At 40.0% G+C, this 20919-nt stretch overlaps 3 protein-coding genes across 3 annotated transcripts; 1 reads left to right on the forward strand and 2 right to left on the reverse strand.

Annotated features, from left to right (window-relative positions):
* Positions 1–21: 21 nt before the first annotated feature.
* On the forward strand, positions 22–6440 carry lias (lipoic acid synthetase). Its single transcript, XM_070920365.1, has 11 exons — positions 22–135; positions 423–598; positions 1793–1886; positions 2817–2897; positions 3259–3415; positions 3926–3983; positions 4069–4197; positions 4649–4796; positions 4886–4954; positions 5071–5182; positions 6048–6440. Exons 1-11 carry the CDS (start codon positions 52–54, stop codon positions 6107–6109), a joined length of 1170 nt encoding a protein of 389 aa, XP_070776466.1. The 5' UTR covers positions 22–51; the 3' UTR covers positions 6110–6440.
* Positions 6441–7569: 1129 nt separating this feature from the next.
* Positions 7570–13143, reverse strand: ugdh (UDP-glucose 6-dehydrogenase). The gene is made up of 12 exons (XM_070923252.1): positions 13098–13143; positions 11535–11696; positions 10947–11048; positions 10642–10842; positions 10362–10559; positions 9581–9728; positions 9373–9467; positions 9142–9272; positions 8823–8962; positions 8033–8124; positions 7819–7929; positions 7570–7688 (listed from the first exon to the last, which is right to left on the reverse strand). Exons 2-12 carry the CDS (start codon positions 11694–11696, stop codon positions 7578–7580), a joined length of 1491 nt encoding a protein of 496 aa, XP_070779353.1. The 5' UTR covers positions 13098–13143; the 3' UTR covers positions 7570–7577.
* A 1380-nt stretch (positions 13144–14523) lies between these two features.
* Positions 14524–19960, reverse strand: map9 (microtubule-associated protein 9). Its single transcript, XM_070924858.1, is given in 13 exon segments — positions 14524–15012; positions 15218–15353; positions 15879–16030; positions 16117–16278; positions 16387–16473; positions 16983–17145; positions 17236–17297; positions 17401–17468; positions 17561–17669; positions 17788–17960; positions 18048–18563; positions 19651–19741; positions 19889–19960. Coding segments are annotated over 13 exon segments (1911 nt in total). The 3' UTR covers positions 14524–14892.
* Between the last annotated feature and the right edge of the window lie 959 nt (positions 19961–20919).

Raw genomic sequence — 20919 nt, forward strand, 5'->3', positions numbered from 1 at the left:
AGCCGCTCGCTGAAGTTTGTTACCAATGACAGCCGCTTGCTAGCTAAAGTCATGGCGCTGCTCAAACAAAGTTGTTGTGTAGCCGGCCGTTTCTCCACCAGCCATCTATGGCTGAGTCCCAGAAGCATCCCACATGTGAGTATAGAGAATATTTTCCAACTAACAAATACTGACGGTGTGGGTAACGTAATGTATTTATGGTTACGATCGGTTGTAAGCCTAATCACGGGCCTTGAAGTACCATCTTTAGTGATGTATGTTTTGTAACTCAGCTGTAGTGACAGTAACGTTAATGCTACCGTTGGCGATGCTGTTTGTAACCTCCTAAATACGTGGTACGGTACACGGACTCGTAAACATCACGACAGAGTGTGATTGTACGAAAAGACGCCTGAATTAACCCCTCAGTCCTTCCTCCGCAGGTTTACACCAGCAGCCTGACAACTGTGGCGAAATCCTCCCCAGACCGGGCTGACAGAAAGAAGGAGCTTCAGAGTGATGATGGGCCTGATCTACAAGACTTCATTTCAGGGGAGCTGTCGGAGAAAAGCAAGTGGACCGAGTACAGAGGCAACCTGAAGAGAGAGAAAGGAGAGAGGTAAGACAGCACAGACGTCGCATTTGTCTTACAGGTTCAAGAACGCTCCACGTTTTCTCTGTGTTTGTTATCAGAAGGGCTCAAAGACCAGATCAGACTAAACCTTATCTACCAGACTGCGTTAAGCTGAATCAACGTGAGGTCTAAGTGTCCTTACCGTCATAAGGGAAATTGTGAGAGTTGGTATGCTACTCAGATCCTCATACATCTTGATGATTGATTAATGCTGAACTTAATTAAGTGTAATAAAGCTGGCCCACCTCCCCTTTGAAACACTCCAGGACACTTTGCTTTTACATTATATTCCCACTGTTGCATGGACTTTATTGATTCACTTGAATCTGAATCCGTTTTATTTCACCCAGTATAGTTACATGTACCAGCAAGTGGTTGTGTTGTCAGTGGTGCGATCACAAAAACAAAAACAAGTAGAGGGAAACACAGCAGCATACAGTGAAGAATATATGCATTTATACTACATAATGATATATTCAAGTATGTACATTGTGTGTGTATATGTGCACTAGATGTTGTTTGTATTGCATTATTTACACCAGGTTTACAGTTAAAGTGCACTTTTGAATATAAAGAAAATACACTTATAAATGGACTTTTGAATGAAGTCCATTTAAATGAGTGGATGTGGGGTGTGCGTCAGGGTGATGCAATCTAGTGCAAATCATGTATTTGACCTGCGCTACCCTTCACAGAGGGTCGATGACACTGTGGGAAAGCCTCTGTTGAAGTGATGTGTAGCTTTGGATCTAAGAGAGTGTTTTCATGAGATTGATAGTGGGCTGACTGAGCGGCAATTCTTGTTTCCTCACCTTTTTTAAGTTTTACTGCTCTATGAACAAAGCAGACCACAGTATGATAATAACTCATGAGCGTAAGATGATAGACATTTGTTAACCATTGGATCATTTGCAATATCGTTTACAGTAGGACTGCTTTATACTGCCGTATATACAAGATTTTTGAATCATTTAAAAAAACGCCTCATTGATTTGCTTGATTGTTTTAGGGTGACGTCCCCATCTGGTTATTTTACCTATGCATGTTCTTTCAGTTGAGTTTTCACAAAAGCTACTGTATCACAAAGTCTAGTGACATATATCGTGATAGAAGATTTTATCCACTTCGTCCACACCTACGTGCACACGAGACCACTCTCTGCTGTTGTTTCTGTGACAGGCTGCGGCTTCCTCCATGGCTGAAGACGGAGATCCCTATTGGAAAAAACTACAACAAGCTGAAGAACACGCTGAGAGACCTCAACCTGCACACAGTGAGTTGTACAGACTGGTAACGTAATGCAGGTGCTTTGAACAGGTGGGGGGGCATGACATGTCTGGGTCCACCTGCCCCCTTTGATGGAAGGGGTCATTACAAATCAATACAATGTTATTTATTTATTTTAACATACTTTATTTATACTTATCAGAGCATTAACATTGGAACATGCCAGGGGGAGACACATACACGAGACAAACTACATAACATAATTCAATAAATAACCCAAAAAATAAGACATTAGATGTAAAGGAAAATAAAACATGTATGTTAACTAATCTGATAGCCTTTTTGTTCGAAGAAAATTAAATTATTTGAATAGAAACGTTGACATTGTTCTTGAAAACAGGGAATGGTGGTTTGCTTGTATTGAACTTATGGGTGTTATATTTAGCTAGAAGCAAAATAAGGCGAGTCCTCTTTCTTAAAATCAGCACAGCCAAAGAAAACATTCTCAAACATCAAAGAGGTTTGCAGGGATATGCAGGAAATGATAACTTGTTTCCAGAACCTCGTGGTGTAATCAAAGTACCAAAACAAGTGAAGAAGATCTTCAATATGAAGGAGCTTTAATGTCCTGCCTGAACGTTTTTAGATACTGCATAGGAGGATAGCATCTATGAATAAGCTTCTTTCACTTTATTAGTGACAAAATATCTTTGAGGTATGAGCTGAACTTTATTCCAGTCAATCTGTTTATTCCAGTAGACAGAGGCACTCTTATTCTATGATGAAACATTTCCACCCTGATGGGAGTGGCTCCCCCATTCATAGGGCACGATATTTGATATTTGATATTTGACCTGACACATTTATCAAATTGCGAACTTAAATGTCTGATAAATAATCCATAATAAATATATCTAATAATCCTGTGCCAGTTCTTGTGCATTTGAAGAGTGTATGTGTGTGTGTTTTTCCTCAGGTGTGTGAGGAGGCCAGGTGTCCTAACATTGGGGAATGCTGGGGAGGAGGAGAGTACGCCACAGCCACGGCCACCATCATGGTAAGTCTCCTGATGAGCTCACCGACAGTTACAGAAAAGCACACAGATTAACACACTTAATCTTTCATGTCTCTGTACGTGTGTACATGTGTTCTTATCTGCACAAGCTAATATTTTCCAAAAAAGTAGAAATCGATCATATATTTATTTATTGCTTCATGAAGTGTTTTATATAGATGTATAATCCATACATTTAATAAAACTATAACTGTTGCCTGAACATCTTCTGACACATACCAGTGTGGATTATTTGTTCCAGTCCTACAACAGACATATAGCTAAGGATTCTCTCTCTCTCTCTCTCTCTCTCTCTCTCTTTCTCTCTCTCTCTCTCTCTCTCTCTCTCTCTCTTTGTCTGTAGCTGATGGGGGACACATGTACCCGTGGGTGCAGGTTCTGCTCGGTAAAGACGGCCCGTAGACCCCCACCTCTGGACCCAGATGAGCCCTACAATACAGCCAAGGCCATTGCTGCCTGGGGGCTGGACTACGTGGTGCTCACCTCAGTCGACAGAGATGGTAACGGCTTCCTAACTCGGTGTCTCTTCCTAATTCTTCCCAACTTTACTCCATTGCTAGCGATGAAATTTTAACTATTAAAGGGAAAAAAAGGAACCTCTCTAAAAGCCGGAAGATTCTTTTGTATTCTGGATTTCACTTAGCAAAGTAATCCAGATACCTGATTTTTGGAGCAGATTCAGGTCGAGGCTCAGGGTATAAGCTGTATTCCTCCTCACAGCACTCATTCGCGTCAACAACTTGTCTGAATCAGCTGACAGATGGAGGGCCCCTCTTATAGGTTCTTGACTGATACTGTTTCTTTATATAGAGTCTGTCTGTTAGTCACGAGACGTATAAAACAACAAAAATATAGGGTGTTGAAACAATACTACAATCATATATGTATAGTTTTTACAGAATACATTGTTTCCTCTAAATATATTTAAAAAGAAAAAACAAAAAATATCTAAATGTCCACAAATTCAAAATCACCAACCAACTTTTCAAAATATTTCCTCTTTCTTGCAGATATTGCTGACGGAGGGGCGGAGCACATCGCTAGGACGGTCTCCAACCTGAAGGAAAGGTATAATCTCCCATCCCTTTTGGGTTTGTCGAGTGTTTGTATCTTAAAATCTGAATAAATAAGCACTTATGTCATCCTCACCCAGGGACCCTCAGATGCTGGTTGAATGTCTGACCCCTGATTTTCGTGGTGACCTGGCCGCAGTAGAGAAGATCGCCCTGTCAGGGTTAGACGTGTACGCCCACAACGTGGAGACAGTGCGAGAGCTGCAGAGGTGCTGACTGACACTTCGCTTCTGTACTTTACCGGCTCTTTATATGTCGGCTGTAACTCCTGAGTTTCATCATTAAGAAAAGCCTTTGCTCTGCAGTCTGACTTTAGTGGCCTCGAATGCACCAACAAGCCAAAGAATAACAGTTTTTGATATTAATATATTATTATTATTTATATATTTGAAAATACTTAGTGTGGTTGTTTTACTGTAGTTGTAAGTCAGTCATAGGCTGGATGACAGTAATACACACACTGACCAACAGGTGGAGCATGAGAGCCATTTCCCTGCTGTTAGTATAAATACTAGATCAACTGCAGAAGTGGAAACCTGGGGAAGTCATTGTTCATGGTAATCTGGGTATATATTGGCAGTATAGGGTTACATATTATTTACCTTTTTTGATTATTTATTTCAATTGCTCAGCATATCCATCTGTCCCACCTGTTTCCAGGCACGTGCGCGACCCCAGAGCGAACTTTGACCAGTCTCTGAGCGTCCTGAAGCACGCTAAAAAGGTCAAACCCGCCGTGCTCACCAAGACCTCCATCATGCTGGGACTGGGGGAGACTGACCAACAGATCCTCAACACGCTGACTGGTGTGTACACACATTAAGTCACACATAGACACACTTCCAAAATGATTTATGTAAAGAACGATTTCCTGACTGTTGTGGTGATGTTGCAGAGCTGCGTGAGGCAGGAGTGGACTGTCTCACACTGGGTCAGTACATGCAACCCACTAAACGCCACCTAAAGGTGAGAACTTTACACTTTGTGGAGTGTTTCCTCGTATTTTACTACACAGTGCTGCAAGAGAAAAACGCACATTTTGTAAATGAGTGCACACTGTGATGATGTGTGCTTGGGTTTAGGTGGAGGAGTACGTGACTCCAGAGAGGTTTGCCCACTGGGAGAAAGTTGGGAATGATATGGGCTTCGTTTATACAGCCAGTGGGCCACTGGTGCGATCCTCCTACAAAGCGGGTGAGAAACACACTCAGTTTTAACATGTTATGGAAAGCACAATCTATTCCAGTGATAACAGGACAACTTTATTTAATATCCATTTTGTTCTACATTTAAAAGTTCATCACTGTACAAAGAGTGCAACTGCAGCTTAAAGGGTCAATTCACCCACATTGGAAACACGTTTTCTCACTTATCCCTAGTGGGATGTAGACGTGCAGATGGTTTTGGGGTTTTGATCAGGTTATTCGATTTCTGTCTCTGAGACTGAGACTCTGCCACCACCACAATGTAATGTAGGTGAAGAGAATTGTGTTTATAGTGAAACATTTGAAAGATGAAAAGTGAAAAGTAATCTGCAGGGGACTGTTTCTTCAGTAGAAAGTAGTTCCAAATAAAACGGTTCAGTGAGTGACCTTCAACAGGAACCTTGTTTCTGCGAGGACATTTTGTTTTGAATTTTTGAAATGCCACTTTCACTACTTTGAAGTTTGAAATCTCACAACCTCGGTAATTAAAACTAAAATGATTTGTGTGGCTCTGACACCACTAGAGGTGAAATCTGTATTTTTGTAATTAGGCCGAACTATATATAATCTAGAGTGACGAGGTCTGGAGCTTACAGAGCTTTTTAAGAAGGTGCAGCAGCTAACATTTGACCTACGGCACGTCTTCATCGGAGTAACAATAGGCAGTGAAGGTGTTTTAAATTGCTGCACACAACGAACAGCTCAGACTCACTGCTTACATCTAGCCAACGCTGTAATGCCACAGCATAGATTACTATGTATCAGAAAACGTAATAGCCAGATAAACGTATTTCTTCACTTAGTTCATGAACACGTTACATAGAATTTTTTATCTTTGCCTTTTGTCTTTTCAGGCGAGTTCTTCCTGAAGAATCTACTGAACAAGAGAAAAGCAGACGTCACTATAGCAGAATGAAAAGCATCAAACCAGCAGCTTCTAGAGGCTTTCTCTCAGTAATCTTGTCCCTCCCTATAACTATACACATTCACAGTGACAAGCTCAGCTTTACTCCTGCCGTACCATAATGCATCTCTGTAGTACATTTAACATATCTGAGTAGTAACACAAGTCGTTCAGGTGGTGTTAAATGAAGGCAGAGGAGTGACGTTAACAAGACTCACATAAGTACAGGGACCATTTTCTTTGCACTTGTCCTTTACTGTCCATCTTAACCCAGACGTCTACATGTTAGGGACATGAAAGAGGACAAACAGCAGTTAGAGGCCTGCAGATTTGTAATTTGCAATCTCTGCACCTCGGGGGGGGGGGGGGGGGGGTGGGGGGTAGGGGCTCTAAATCACACAGGCCATGAACTCCTTCCCCTCAGGGGCCCTGGAGTCCAGGTGAAGAGCTGCTGACCTTTAACCACAAGCTCTGTTTATGAGCTCTTTGATGTCTGCTGCTTCAGGACTGATGATTTAATGAAGCGAGAGGGTTTTTCTTCTGGTCTGAAGGTGAAATTGCGTACAACACAAATCTATGGTTGCTTAAGACTTGTAACACTGTCGAACGCTCTGTTTTAGATTTGTATTTGAAAAAGTATGATTTGAGCCCAAATTGGCCTTTAGTCATGTACACAAGTATCATAAGAGGTACTTTTGACATCTCTGTACCTGATGAGCAGCCAATTTGGGCTGAAACTGTATTTTTTTTCTAACATAATAAGTGATATATTACACCTGGACAAGAAATTTGTTTGTTTTACACACTTATTGTTTAGACAAAACTAATCTTTCAAATGTACATTTGTATTGAAAGAAAACACATCAGTCCACATGTGCTGGTTTTCTTTTTTGTGTCACTTCTTTTGGGGGGAATAATCAACCGGCAAAAATTAAGGACACACATCACATTTTATTGCATCGCCATTTTTAGTAAACAGTCACTGACACACAGGACAAATACTGATTAACATACAGTAAGATGATTTATAAAAATAGTTTTAAAAAATAGTATAAAATTTTGCAATTCAGCAACAATGTGATTATATAGTAAATACTGTAAGAAAGTAGACATTAATAGTGTTCATTTGAATTAAACTATGACCGACAGTGCACACATGTAAAACTGCATCTGAAATGTTTGGTTGATAAATGCTACTCGACATGAAATGAATAAAATTAAAACTAAACTTCTTCCAAAGACTCATTCACACAGTTTTGGACTGAGGGCTCGACTTCTTCCTCTCATGCGACCTGCTGCGGGGGAGTAATGAGTCACACAGTTTGGCCCTCTTGATCATTAGGCGTGTACCAGCAGCAGCAGCAGCAGAAAGGGAACTGCATGAAATGTTTCACCAGCAATAAAAAGGTTGAGAGAGGAATATGTTGTGTGTGTGTGTGTGTGTGTGTGTGTGTGGGGGGGGGGGGGGGGGGAGTGAGTTTTAGACTTTGGCTTTCTTGGTGGGAGGTTCACTGGCAGTGATACGAGGACAAACAGCCGCTGGGGTGTAGGGGATTCGTGTTGCAGTCACTTTCTTACCGATGGTCTCGATCTGCGTACAGAAAAGGCAGTAAAACAACTGAAGCTGGACGGCAGTTGTTCTCAAAATGTCTGCCTCATTTCCGAACATCACGCGTTCATTTCGATTTTGTATGAGATGTGTACGTTTCCTGTCTGCTCACCTGGAAGCCGATGTTCTGGAGGTGAGGGTGGAGGTGGTCCAGCACTCTGCGACCGTCGAATATAAAGGCCGGCTTCAGCATCTTCTTGTAAATCTTCTCATAGTCCAGTTCCTGCGGTGGAATTAAATGATTTCAAGGTTTGTTTGTTTTTTTTCAAGATTAATTAATTAGCAATTAGTAAAAATTGCAGGAGGGAAAAAAGTTTGATTGTGACCTTAAACATGTCCCACTCAGTGCAGATGACCAATGCATGTGCACTCTGGCAGGCTTCATAAGGGTCTGAGGTCACAGTCACCAGCTCCGACACTGAGAGGGAAAAAACAAGTCCGTGTCAGTGAGGAGTCGCAGGTCCTCATCTCAGCTAGTGATCATTACAGCTGTCAGCATTCAAAAGAAATAAATGTTCTGATCTTTGAAAACATTCTGAACAAACCATTCAGCCGAGCGTCTGATGTGACATTTAACAAGAGCAGTTAAAATGTATTAGGAAAAACTACCTGGTTATGCTGATTTCAATTTTCTGAACAACCAAAGAACATAATGTTCAATATGAAGAACTGCCAGTTATCTTCTCAGTCGTTTGGTCTATAAAATGTCAGAATATAGTACAAAGCCAAACCAAAACCAAGCAAATATTCACCATTTACGGAGCTTTGATTATTTTGGCATTTCTCCTACCCCACATTATTGTCAATATAGTTGATGTTTATTTTTTTGGTGAGTGGTACAGGAAGTGGACTAGTGACCATATAATCACAACTTTCAAGTCCAGCCTTTGTTGGACAGTTCTTAATTTCCTGTAAACTCTGCTGTATCTCATATAGTAAAAAAAAATCCCCCAAAAGGAGGTTTTGCAAGCTTTCCACAGCTGCACTTGAACCTTGGCGCACACACACACACACACACACACACACACACACACACACACACACACACACACACACACACACACACACACACACACACACACACACACACACACACACACACACACACACACACACCTCTTTCTGGGTTGTCCTCTGAGATGCTGGGCTGGGAGAGGTCATGAATGATTTGTTCCTTAAGAACTTTGGGATCGTAGATGAACAGCTTGGCTCCCTCATCCATCAGATACTTAGAGATGTAGATACTGGACGACTCCCTGGAGTTTCGACACAAAACACACACCTTGATGTCAACTCTGATCACGGTCACGGCTCACTATATTATGTTGGCAGGTGTGATCATACATACAATCCCAGGTTAAAGATTAACATAACAAAGGTGTTGGAAGGAAATATAAAAGAAAACCAAAGAATTGAAGGGAAGGGGAGCGCTGACCTTGTGTCACCTGTGTCTTTTTTGAAGGAGAAGCCCAGCAGAGCGATCTTTTTACCAGTGACGGTGTTGAAGAGGCAGTCAATAATCCTGCAGGCAAACCGCCGCCTTTGGTACTCATTCATGTCAATCACCTGAGGAAATCACAAACAGACATTGAGAATCAAGTGAACACAGAAAGCAAACATATTCGGACAAAGAGAAAAATGAGGTGCTACGCAGTGTAGTTCTCACCTGCTGCCAGTAGGAGGCGACCTCAGGCAGGTTGAGGGCCTCGCACAGGTACACCAAATTCAGCACGTCCTTCTGGAAGCAGCTTCCACCAAAACCTGACCAGGGTGTTAGAGAGGCAAAGAGACAGAAGGCAACACTTAATCCGTGTTTCACTCATTTAAAATATACGTAGGAGCTCACTTTAATGTTTTAATGATGCGTTTCTTACCTACGCTGGCTTTGAGAAACTTGCTGCCTATTCTCTGGTCCATACCGATTGCCTTGGCAACCTCCTCTACGTCGGCCCCAGTGGCCTCGCACAGAGCGCTGATACTGTTGATGCTGCTGATCCGCTGCGCCAGGAATGCATTGGCTGCCTACACAAGCACACACCATGTTTTTTTTTGTTATTCTGATAACTGATCCTTTTAATTGTTTTTCAAACAAAAATATCAAACATTTGCTAATTCAAGCTTCTCACATGTGAGTTTGATACTTTTCTTTGTCATATAAGATAGTAAACTAAATATATTTGAGTTATGGAGTATATCCTGACAGTAAAGGACTTTTGAGGATGAGATGGATATCATATTTGGGAGTCTAAAAAAATCGAATCGTTTATGTATAAACACATAACATAAACAACAATCTTGATACGGATGCCTGATATGGATTTGAAAGAATTGTGACCAAGATACATACTGAATGGACATTTTACAGTATAATAATAAAACTGTCAGAGTGCCGATACCGATATATCTGCAAAAAGCTGATATTGCCTGACATATTGCCTGGCTGATTTATAGGTATAGCTCCGTTAAGGACTGTTGGTCGGATAAAACAAGTAATTTAAATATGTGATCTTGGGGTCTGAGAAACTATAAAGGCATGTTTCACTTTGCCATTTTATTGACCAATTTTTATTGACAAATTAATTGATACATTAAGGCAATAAAACAAATTGCAAATGAAACAATGAAGATGGTCTTTAGTTATAGCCCTGCACTCACCAGTTTGGACAGCTCAGACGACCATGTGTTGGTGGTGATGATTCGTGCTTTGGGGACCCAGTGTTCATACACAGCACACAACGCTCTGATTGCCCTTTGACCTTCGGCTGTTTCGTCTCCACCAATCAGGACACGGTCTGGCTCCTTCAGGTCGCGCACTGCCGTTCCTTCTGCGAGGAACTCTGGGTTGGACAGCACCTAAAGCAGCGGCACGACTTGAGACACTTGCAGAACAACAGATATCAGAGTTTCACTCTCATGCACATGCAAAAATACACACTTGTAGGTTGAGGCTGGGTTTGGTGTTGGCGTCAAATATCCGTCTAATGCTCTCAGCAGCTCGAACTGGGACGGTGCTCTTCTCTGTGACAATCTTGTAGCCGTCAGACACCTCCACGATCCGCCGAGCGCACGCCTCAATGAACTTGAGGTCAGCCGCACGACCCTTCCCCATCCCATAGGTCTTGGTTGGGGTGTTCACCTGTAGAGGAGGAGGAGGAGGTTCAAACATCCTAATGAGTTCATTTATGTGTCATAAATGTCAGATTTTTACATTATGTGTGCGGGGGTAACTGATGGACACACCGAGATAAAGACGAGGTCTGCGTCCCTGATGGCTGAGTCTATGTCTGTGGAGAAAAACAAATTCCTCCCTCTGCATGATTCAACCACCTCTTTCAGGCCCGGCTGTAGTGGGAGGAAGTGGGGAAAACGAGACAGGGTTAGGGTGTGTCAGTGAACGTGCTGGACAAACAGTTAGTAATACTGCTCTCAATGACTGGTCATTAACTGCCCTTTACGCTAGTCACGATGATGTAATACCTTGTGGTTGTGGTTGACGTAGAGAAGTTGCGACACCGAGAGGTCTGGAACTAATTTATGCTTCATTCAGCCCATGATGGAGTAATATTGTACCAAAACAATGGCTGGAACGGTTACCTAGCTACATCTACTGTTTCAACACTGTTATTAAGTTTAACTAATGAAACAGGAAACTCCTTTGAGAGTTATGGCTCTCAAAAGTGAGATAAGAATGTAAGGGGGGGGTGAAACAGTATCAGTGCTCTTGCTGAAATATGACTCCATGTTTAAGTTTTACCAGACATCAGGTAGTTAATCCTGTTATAATACCTTTAGCTCAGTTTCTTGGGAATAATTACATTGTTATTATACCTCATATATGGGCAGGGTGTCCGAGTTCCAGGCTTTGATGCGGGACTCGTTGACGTCCACGACGGTCACTGTGATCTCTGGACACATGTGGGCGATCACACTGCACGTTGGGCCTCCGACATACCCAGCACCAATGCAACAGATCCTCTTTATCTGAAACATCTGCAAATGTGGAAGAGAGGACGGAGGACAGAAAAAAACATGAAGCATGAGACTATATAAACTTTTTACTTCAGGTGAGCAATACCGATATTCCCATATTTGGCCGTTTAAAAAAATGACAAAAAAAAAAGAAGATGTATCAGCAGATAGTAATTTCAAAATGCATGCTGTAGATTTGTTGATATTTTTCAGTGTAAAAATCAACTTCTCAGAGCTTTCTGGTGGACACATTATGTAATGGTGGCACCGTTTCTAAATGATCTCACAGCATTTCTGTACTGTAACATTTCTTGCTACTTATCGACCAACACCAACACCGATATATCTGTAATATGCTAATATCAGCTGATATTACTATCCTGAATATACTGCCCTGTGCAGATAAACTCTACATTAAAACCTTTCCCATCTATCAGTCCTTATATCTTACTATACTAAGAAAGTGTCTCAACTTAAACAGCATAACTTCCTGATTTGCTCTAAAAAGGCCAAGCTCCATCAGAAAAGTTAGTTTGGTTTCTTGTTATCTAACAATTAGGTTCTCATTTTGAATATTGAAGCAATATGTTCACCAATTCACCTGCCAAGACTTTAGAGCTTCAATGATTGGGTCCATTAATCAGCTTGTTGATCGACAGAAAAATAATTGGAAACTATTTTGATAATCAATTAATGGTTTAATTCATTTTTCAAGCCAAAATGCCAAACATTTACTTATTCCAGCTTCTCACTTGTGAGGATGTGCTGCTTCTCAATGTCTTATGTTACAGTACACTTGATTACTTTAGGTTTTGATTTGGGCTGTAGGAAGTTTCTATTGTGAAAACAACCAGCAGATTAATTGCTAATGAAAATAATCATTAGTTGAAGCCCTATTCTACTATTGACACATAATTACCATTCGTCTGTCCATATATCTCACTGCCCTGAAAAAAATGTCTGAACTTTAACCATGTAACCTCCATGGGCTGATTTACTACAACAAGCAAAGGTCCATCACAAAGGTTAAGTTTGGTTTCTTTCTAACACTTTGCTCTTTGATCCTGCTCAAGTCCTCACATGTAATGGTTCACAGTGCATCAGCGCTACAGTACCAGTCGCACCGTTATAGCCTGGTAGAAAATAAAGAGCCTTTCATTGCAGCTCAGCCACGTCTAGCAGAGATGAAAAGTGACCTTTTATCCCAGCGCCCTTTCAGCTAATTCACGTTAGATGTGCTACAGAGCAAGTGTCACTGTTTGTAAGTGAACATTACACACCGACAGGACCATAATTTCGCTAGTTTACCGCCTCTGTCTTAACGTTGACTGAGCGAACTAAACACAAGAAACAAATGAATGGACGTCTCTGTTGAAACAGCTAGCTAACTTAGCTAGCAACCGTTAGCTGACGTTACATTACCTCTGCCAGCTCGACACTCAGTGAACTTCAGGAATTATGTTAGCTCCTCTCTTAAATGTGTCTTGCGGAGACAGCCGTCGCTTCCGGAGCCAGTGGTCGGTTACAGACGATAAATGTCTTTTTCTCGGGTTAAACCAGTGCTCGACAGACAAACTCACACCACCAGAGCCTCTCTCGCAACTTTTCCTACAGCACCTTTACCTAAACTGAGGGACTCCAGCCAAGGTACACCACCTTCTTCATGACGCCGAGCACATACTTCCGGCGTAATGTGATGTTTTCAGAGTAAAAGCATCACATTATTCCTGTTCTGCCCTTATAGATAGAAATGGGGTGGACAAAATAATATAAACACTTGTCAGTATGGAGGAAGTATTCAGGTCCTTTACTTAAGTAAAGTCTAATACTATACTGTAGAAATACTCTGCTACAAATAAAAGTCCTGCATAGAAAATGTTACTTAAATAATAATAGAAAAGAATTAGAATATAAATATACTTTAAAAAGTACAAAAAGTAAAAGTAGTCATTATGCAGAATGGGCCATTTCAGAATTATATATATATATATATTAAAAAATTAGATTATAATTATTGATGCATTTATAGTTTAATGTTGAGGCTGGTAAAGGTGGGGCTAATTTCAACAAATGCATATACTCCTGGGTATCTTAATCTTTAATAATGCATCATAATTCTTTAATTACATTTTGTATTAATAATCTGAATCTGTGAAGTAACTAGTAACTACAGCTGTCAATTAATCACTTGAATGACATGAATTTTACTTATATACTGAGTATTTTTACAGTGTGGTATTGGTAATTTTACTTAAGTAAAGAATCTGTATACTTCCTCCAGTGCTATACACACTTTAAAGTCAAGAAGGACATCTTTGTAGCTTCATAAGTACTGATCTAAAAGAAGGAACTGCAGCATATTGTTCAGATACATGTGTCTTACATTTCAACATACACTGTCTTCAGTAGAGTCATAGCATTGGCTTAGATAGCAGGATCTGAACATATTTTCCCAGCCTTGCGGGGGAGTCTTTTATTGGACAATAGAGTAGTCTTTTATTGGATAATAGAGTAGGAGCAGACCTAACAGCAGGCCATAAACAAATACCTTAACAGCACTCATTCATTAAGGCAATTAGGTTTCACTGTGTCTAAGCTGTAAATCCTAAATGCTTCTCTCTGGTAGGGAGAAATTCGTTTTCTGTGTTGTTGCATAACTGAAAACATTCTTAAATTCTAAAGTGAATGTTTTGAATGTAATGAAAATGAATAAATACATAAAAAAGGTGACATGCTAAAATGACCAGCATTTTAAACAATAACAAATAAATCCACCAATTACAAAATCTTGTCATTTAAAGACAAAAAAGAAACAAAAAGAAACTTTACATGAAAATCAACAGCAGTTCAACAATAAGCATCAGTATTTAATTAGATTAGCCCTTTACATCAATATTTGTGCTCATTGCTCTTTCACATTCTGATGTATTACGTGGTAATAACAGATATTATTGCAAGTAATCGCACTAGTTTTCCTTTTATATTGACACATGAACACAACATATTTCCAACTTTCTAAACATACTGCCTCATTTCACCAAAAGACATGTAAAAATATAAACTTGCAATAGAGGTGCTGGCAAATACAAAACCTGACAAAAATATACAATTCTACAGTTGCCATCAACTATGTTTAAAACACACTTTAACATACAGTACAAAACGTATACCTTATAACCCACAGATATTCTCTGGGAGGTATGTTACATTTCAAATGTTATTTTCGAAATGGTATAGTTTTATTAGGAGGGCTCCAAGGTGGAGGTGGACTGTTCTGGAGTATCGCTTGTATTTGTCTTTCCTCTCTTTGTCTCTTCTGTTCTAGATCTTTCCGTACCTGTTGGAAAAACAAAGAAAAACAACACTAAGAGATATTAACCCTTCCAGATGCCTTCACAATGAACACGTCTTTGAGTATTGGCAGCTCTTTGAAAACTGTCATTGTTCACACTTGATTGCAAAGTGAGACCATTTGTCTCAAAAACAAATAAACAAGACCTTTGATGTCGTTAATCACTGATATCACAAGTAATTCTACTTACCAGCCAGTGTTCATACATCTCTAAAGCTATTTTATCTCTCTCTTCTTTCATGTATCGTTCCTCCTCTGCTTTGTTTTTGATTTTTTTACGCTCCACTGTGACTTTTTCATGGTGAACGTCTTTCTTCTTTTCACGCCTTGATCATTTTAAGAAAGACAGAAAGGAACAGCAGTTTCACATGAGAGTTCCTTCACTGTTGGGTGTTTTTGTGATAGAGATACAGCCGATGAAACATGGCTAAACATCCAGCTTTGACTGCCATCTAGTGGTTGATCATTTTCACACCCAAATAGATGTTTAGTGTGATGGGATAGCACTGTTAGGTGTTGAACAAACTGTTGGTTTGAACTTAGTTTCAGGCCCCAATAAAATGTTTATAGTCATGAACAGTAAGACAATTTAATGCAAAATATGTATGCAATTCCTGCTATTCTAGCCACACCTATGAGATACATATACTGGCTCTACTGTTTAGACATTAAAGCCAATGTTTGCCCTTATGGCCTTATTTCACTTCACGTTCAAGAGACACTCCTCTGTCCAGCAGTGCAAAAGACATGAAACTTTCTATCACTTGAGGTCAGCACACAGAGAGAGTTCACATTTCATCACTGCTTCAATAAATTAGAGAAATAATTAAATGAAAAAGTCAATGATTTACACTCACCAGTTAGAAAAAGCAGATTTGCTGTCTCTCTTTCTTTCTTCCTCCTTTTCCTGTTTTTTTAACTGACATTTACTTTCAGCTTCTCTCTGTTTCCTGTACTTTTCTTTGAGCAGGTGATCATGCTCACTTTTCCATTTTTCAAACACCTGTAATGTTTATGACATTACTGATTAACATTACATCTTCCCACAGAGGTGCTTATTATATCTTTCACAACGAATCATCAATATACCTGCTTAGCAGACTGCCTTTTTTCTTCTTTGTCTTCAATCACTCTTTGCTCTTTCAGGATCATATCTTGCTTTTCTTTGGCTTTTGCTTTGAGATTCTCGGCTTTCTTTTCTTTCCAAGCCTCATATGATGCAACAGCATCTTCCTTTTTAGCTTCTTCTTCCTATTTGTTTTTTGAAAGATGGCAAGCAATGTGCATATTTGTTAAAAGTTTTTTAACAGTGTGGTCTGTTGATCTGTATTTCCAATTTACAAAAAAAAGATTATTCACCCTTTTCTTTTTTTCTTTCACAATTTCCTCTTTCTTCTTTAGCTGCATGTTCTCTCTTGACTTTTCCTTTTTCTTTTGAAGCCATTCCTGTTAGGAGTTACAGGTTAGTGGGCGGGCATTTCGTTAACTGAGAATGCACAGTAGATACTTTACCTGCTCTCGACAAAAATAATCAGTACCAAAAAAAACTAGCTGTGATATCTGCCTCCCAAGGAAGGCTGCTAAACACTCCACAAATTTGTAATTGTATTACATAAGGAAAAGTACAACGTTTCAAGACCAAATTGGGTCCTTAGAGTCCATTCCTCTGTACTGGATACCTGATAATAATATAATACAATCTGAGAATAATGTAATAACATAGAAATTATAAACTGAGCGTTTAACAGGGTGGCAAATCACACACATGTAGTATAGTCTATGTATATTTTATACCTGTACTCAAATCAGTGTCTGAGTCAACATGCATGTGAAAGTATAAGAAGGAGCTCCTCTAGATAGTGTTTAGGAGAACTGCACTGATTGCATATTGTCCTTCACCAGAAAACACATAACACATAACAGAAAACACAACACAGGCTCTTTCTCACACTAACCTGGTAAATGGCAGCTCTGAGTGAATCTGCTGCTTGCGGCTGAGACTCTTGAAGAGAGACTTTACGATCCAGAACTTTGAGAGTCCCCAAATACTTTGATTCCACTTTCCTGGAGCACACACTCTGAGATCTCTGGGTGGTCTTAGAGAGAGAGCTCGATGCCCTGTTTTAAAGAAAATGGCGGTCAGTTAAGTGACTATCCTGTTCTACCCATGAAGCTGTGAGTGTCTATTGTTGCAGCTTGTTTACCGACCTGGTATCAAATGATTTTTTATGGACATGAGAAAGTTGATCTGAGTGATCTCCTGAGTCTTCCTGAAAGAAGACAATAAAGACATTTACTAAGACTAAAAATAATCAAAATAAGAGGCAGAGCATATCTAACAGACTAACTAAAAGGACCTGATGAATGACTTACATTAAACCCTTCAAACGATGTGGAGTACTTTCTCCCCTGCTCTTTGCTGTCATCAGATATAAAGCCATCTAAAACAATAAATAAAATATCAAGAGGATTAATGAGTTAAAAATACAATAAAATATAATAAAGTTATGGTGCTGAACATGCCAGTTGTTACCTCTGGATCCAGAATCGACCGTGGACCTTGTGAAGAGCTGCGACTGTTCACTCTTGCTCAACGAGGATTTGCTGAGGCTACATGAAACTGCGTGATCTCCTTCTGTCCACTGTGATGATGAAACAACATAACATGTGCTCCAATTAGAGAGTGCGTCTTTTTACTCTGCAAATTCAAACACTGAATAACCATGCAACGAGACATGCATGTGGACTGCAGCCCCTTACGGCGATGTTGCTGGATGTGTCAGTGGAGAGGGGAATGGATGCAGATGAGGTCTGGGGCCTGCTGAGATCCTGAGATTCAGCATCTTCAGCTATCTTCTCTGTAGTGTGAAGGCTCAATCCAAGTGTCCTTTGCCTCGGTTTAGGCCTGGGTGGCTCCCTCTCGGTAGCACTATCTGAATAATGACAGTTTGTGGAAATATCAATTTAAAATCTGCACTAATATTTAGAGGCATTGCATACATGAAACAGTGTAAACAGACCTGCCGACGACACGTGTTTGAGGTCAATTGCTGATGACTGTGGAGTCTGGGAGCTTTCATCCAGACCAGAATTGCTCTTTTCCTCTGGACCTGGAGTTTCCATCACACTGTTGTCAGATGGTAGAGGCAAAGGCATGTCCAATAGAGTATCATCCGACGTTTGGTATGACAGAGATTTACTTGAGCTCTGTCTTGTGATCTGAGGACCAGTGGACTCCACATCGCTGCTTTTAAATTGTATGTCATCTTCACTGACATTTGTGGAGTGCTGTGAGGAAAATGAGTTATGTCGACCGATGGAGGAGTCGGGGAGCTCGTTTTCACGTGACCCCAATGCCGTTGTGTCTTCTGAAGGAGAGCCCATTCTTTGGGTTTTCAGAAACGAAACTCTCTTAGTCCTGCCATGTTTGCCTTCATCGTCTGAAATCTCAAAGTCATTGATTTTTACTTTACTCTTTCCAGCCTTCAATGACCCAGCCCTCTTTTTTCTTGATTTGAGGAGTTCATTCAAAAAATCTGTGAAATATAGTAAATGAGAAGTAAATGACAAGATAGAACCATCAAACTGTATTTATTTAAGCTGACAAGACAATCTCAACTCAAGGTACACGTACTAGCTTTTTCTGAAGCTCTCAACTGCATCTTAGCATTCCTTCCTTAGCAGATGGTTGCTGGTCAACTGAGCAAACTCCATCCACTGAGGAAGACTGAGAGATGTGGTTGAAAACTATGGAAAAAGCTAGTAGAAAGTGATCTTGAGTTAATTTTTACTACTGTTTCCAATTTTCACACTCAAAATGCATCAAGTTGAAGGTGTCTGCATGACAAGAACAAATGTTATTCAAACCTTGACATCAGCTAGAGGGAGTACAGTAACTGTGCCTGTTTTTGCCATATGGGCTGTTCTATTGATGCTCTGCTGTTATTCTTGTTGCCATCTGTCATTTTCTTCTGCAAAGCAGTTATATAAATCCTATTAACACTGGTAGGGAAGAACTGTGTGGGCTAAATGCAATGTTCCACTGGCTGTGAAGCAGTGGTTCCCAACCTTGTCTGTCTGCTGTACCGCCACAGCCCTATCAGATGAGCTCAAGTACCCGCATCATTCACACCACCTGTCATTCTACAAATGTGTTTATTTGAATATATTTTATACTTGATGTTATTTAACACTGCTAATTACATAGTGGTCCTGGAATTGGCAAAAAGTGCAGTCAAGTCAAGTGCAGAAGCTGTATGTTTCAACCATTTATCCATTACTTTTAGCTATACATTTTAACTTATCTGCTCTCTTGCTAACTAGTTTTCTTACCAATTCATATATTCATGCACACAAGTACCCCTGAGGTACTTTTATGTAATGCATTTTCACTGTGAATCATGCATAAACTACAAAGTAACTTGCACTAAGTGGTGTGAAAGGAAGGACACATAGATGCTTACAAGGAGAAGGCAATAAACAAGCCTCATTATCAACTATCATTGGACAAAGATAAGGGTGATACAGACCACAATTACAATGTATACAAAGGCACTAAAGAGACCTTCATCTTGAGGATCTTATGTACAAGCCAATCAGTATTTTGATGCGCTGCCATCTTACCATCTTCGTCTTCATTGAAGTCATCTGAGTAAGAGTATTGCTCTGGTTTTGTTTTGCGTGCCCTTGCAGAGACAGCAGCCTGAAGTTCATTCTACAACGACATAACTGAAGGTTGACATGACACTTCATAACTGTCTTCAGAGGACTGTCGGTTTAACTAGCTAACGTTAATCCACTCATTCTCAAATTTCTCATTTAACTGTAAGGATATCCAGTCTGTACACAACAAAGCTTTTACCTGAAATGTTGTTCTTCTCGATGTTTTCGGGCTTTTATTGTAAGCCAGTGTGGTGAAGTCCTGATTTGTCATCCTAAAAACTATGAACAGTTTCCTCCGTTTGCGTTCATTTGCATTAGCATTAGCATGCTAGCTAATGTTCACAGTAACAAGTAGCTAGCTTCTAAGCTTCCTATGCTATAGCTATATTACCATTATGCAAATTCTAATATCCACGTGGTTGTTGTCTGGTTCAATACATACGATACAGTCACTCATAAATGGTACGAACTATACTTCGTACACACTGACGTAGCTACAGTAGGCTAACGGACTTGTTGACGGTAACCCAGGGAAACGTGGAAGTCAGTTTTGCCACTGCGCATGCTCAGAAGATTACCCAGAACAAGTTATGAAAAAATAATAATTTATGTGCCTGTTATCCTTTTTAATTAAGTCATGTAACAAGTCTGTTCAATTCAAACTTTTAATAATTAGACCATTAACAGTTTCTGAATTTTTAAATTTATTTTAAACTAATTTATTCAAGTAATCAAGAGCTAGGTGAGGGAAGCGTTTTTGGCAGGGTGGTGAGAATCACAACATCTGCATAAAAAAGAAAGAAGAAAGCAGCTGGAGGTGAAAGGAGGGGGTTGCTTGCATTCCTAGCGGCATGCCGACATGGGGCCGGCCTAGAACCAGTAATGGCCTGCCTACTGCCTGCTCAGGGCCGACTGTGAGCCTTAGTGGCAAAATGCTTTGCATTGGGTGATACTTTGGGGCAACAGTGAAATTTTATTATTCAACATGATTTAGGAGCACTTTGATTGACACTACTGATATGAATAAATTATCCAACTCTTATTATTAGTATCAGTCAAGGCTCCAGTGTGTTATACACAAGTTTCAGCTCCTCTACTTAAGTAAAAGTACCACAATTTGAAAATACTAAATAATATGTTAAAGTCCTGCATTCAAATGTTTAGTAAAAGTTAAGTATCAGCAGTTATCAGAAAAGTGCACTTAACACTATTAAAGGTAAAAGTTCTAAT

The sequence above is a fragment of the Enoplosus armatus genome, chromosome 2 (genome assembly GCF_043641665.1).
Source record: "Enoplosus armatus isolate fEnoArm2 chromosome 2, fEnoArm2.hap1, whole genome shotgun sequence".
Lineage (NCBI taxonomy): Eukaryota > Metazoa > Chordata > Actinopteri > Centrarchiformes > Enoplosidae > Enoplosus > Enoplosus armatus.

What these genes read in the sequence shown, in the direction of transcription:
- lias (XM_070920365.1), top strand. Translation starts at nt 52, where the DNA reads ATGGCGCTGCTCAAACAAAGTTGTTGTGTAGCCGGCCGTTTCTCCACC. An exon ending in CACCTCAGTCGACAGAGATG is followed by an intron (nt 3,416 to 3,925) that starts GTAACGGCTTCC and finishes TCTTTCTTGCAG; the next exon opens with ATATTGCTGACGGAGGGGCG. An exon ending in GTCTCCAACCTGAAGGAAAG is followed by an intron (nt 3,984 to 4,068) that starts GTATAATCTCCC and finishes ATCCTCACCCAG; the next exon opens with GGACCCTCAGATGCTGGTTG.
- ugdh (XM_070923252.1), bottom strand. Translation starts at nt 11,696, where the DNA reads ATGTTTCAGATAAAGAGGATCTGTTGCATTGGTGCTGGGTATGTCGGA. An exon ending in ACACCCTGCCCATATATGAG is followed by an intron (nt 11,049 to 11,534) that starts GTATAATAACAA and finishes CTCCCACTACAG; the next exon opens with CCGGGCCTGAAAGAGGTGGT. An exon ending in CAGACCTCGTCTTTATCTCG is followed by an intron (nt 10,843 to 10,946) that starts GTGTGTCCATCA and finishes CCTCCTCTACAG; the next exon opens with GTGAACACCCCAACCAAGAC.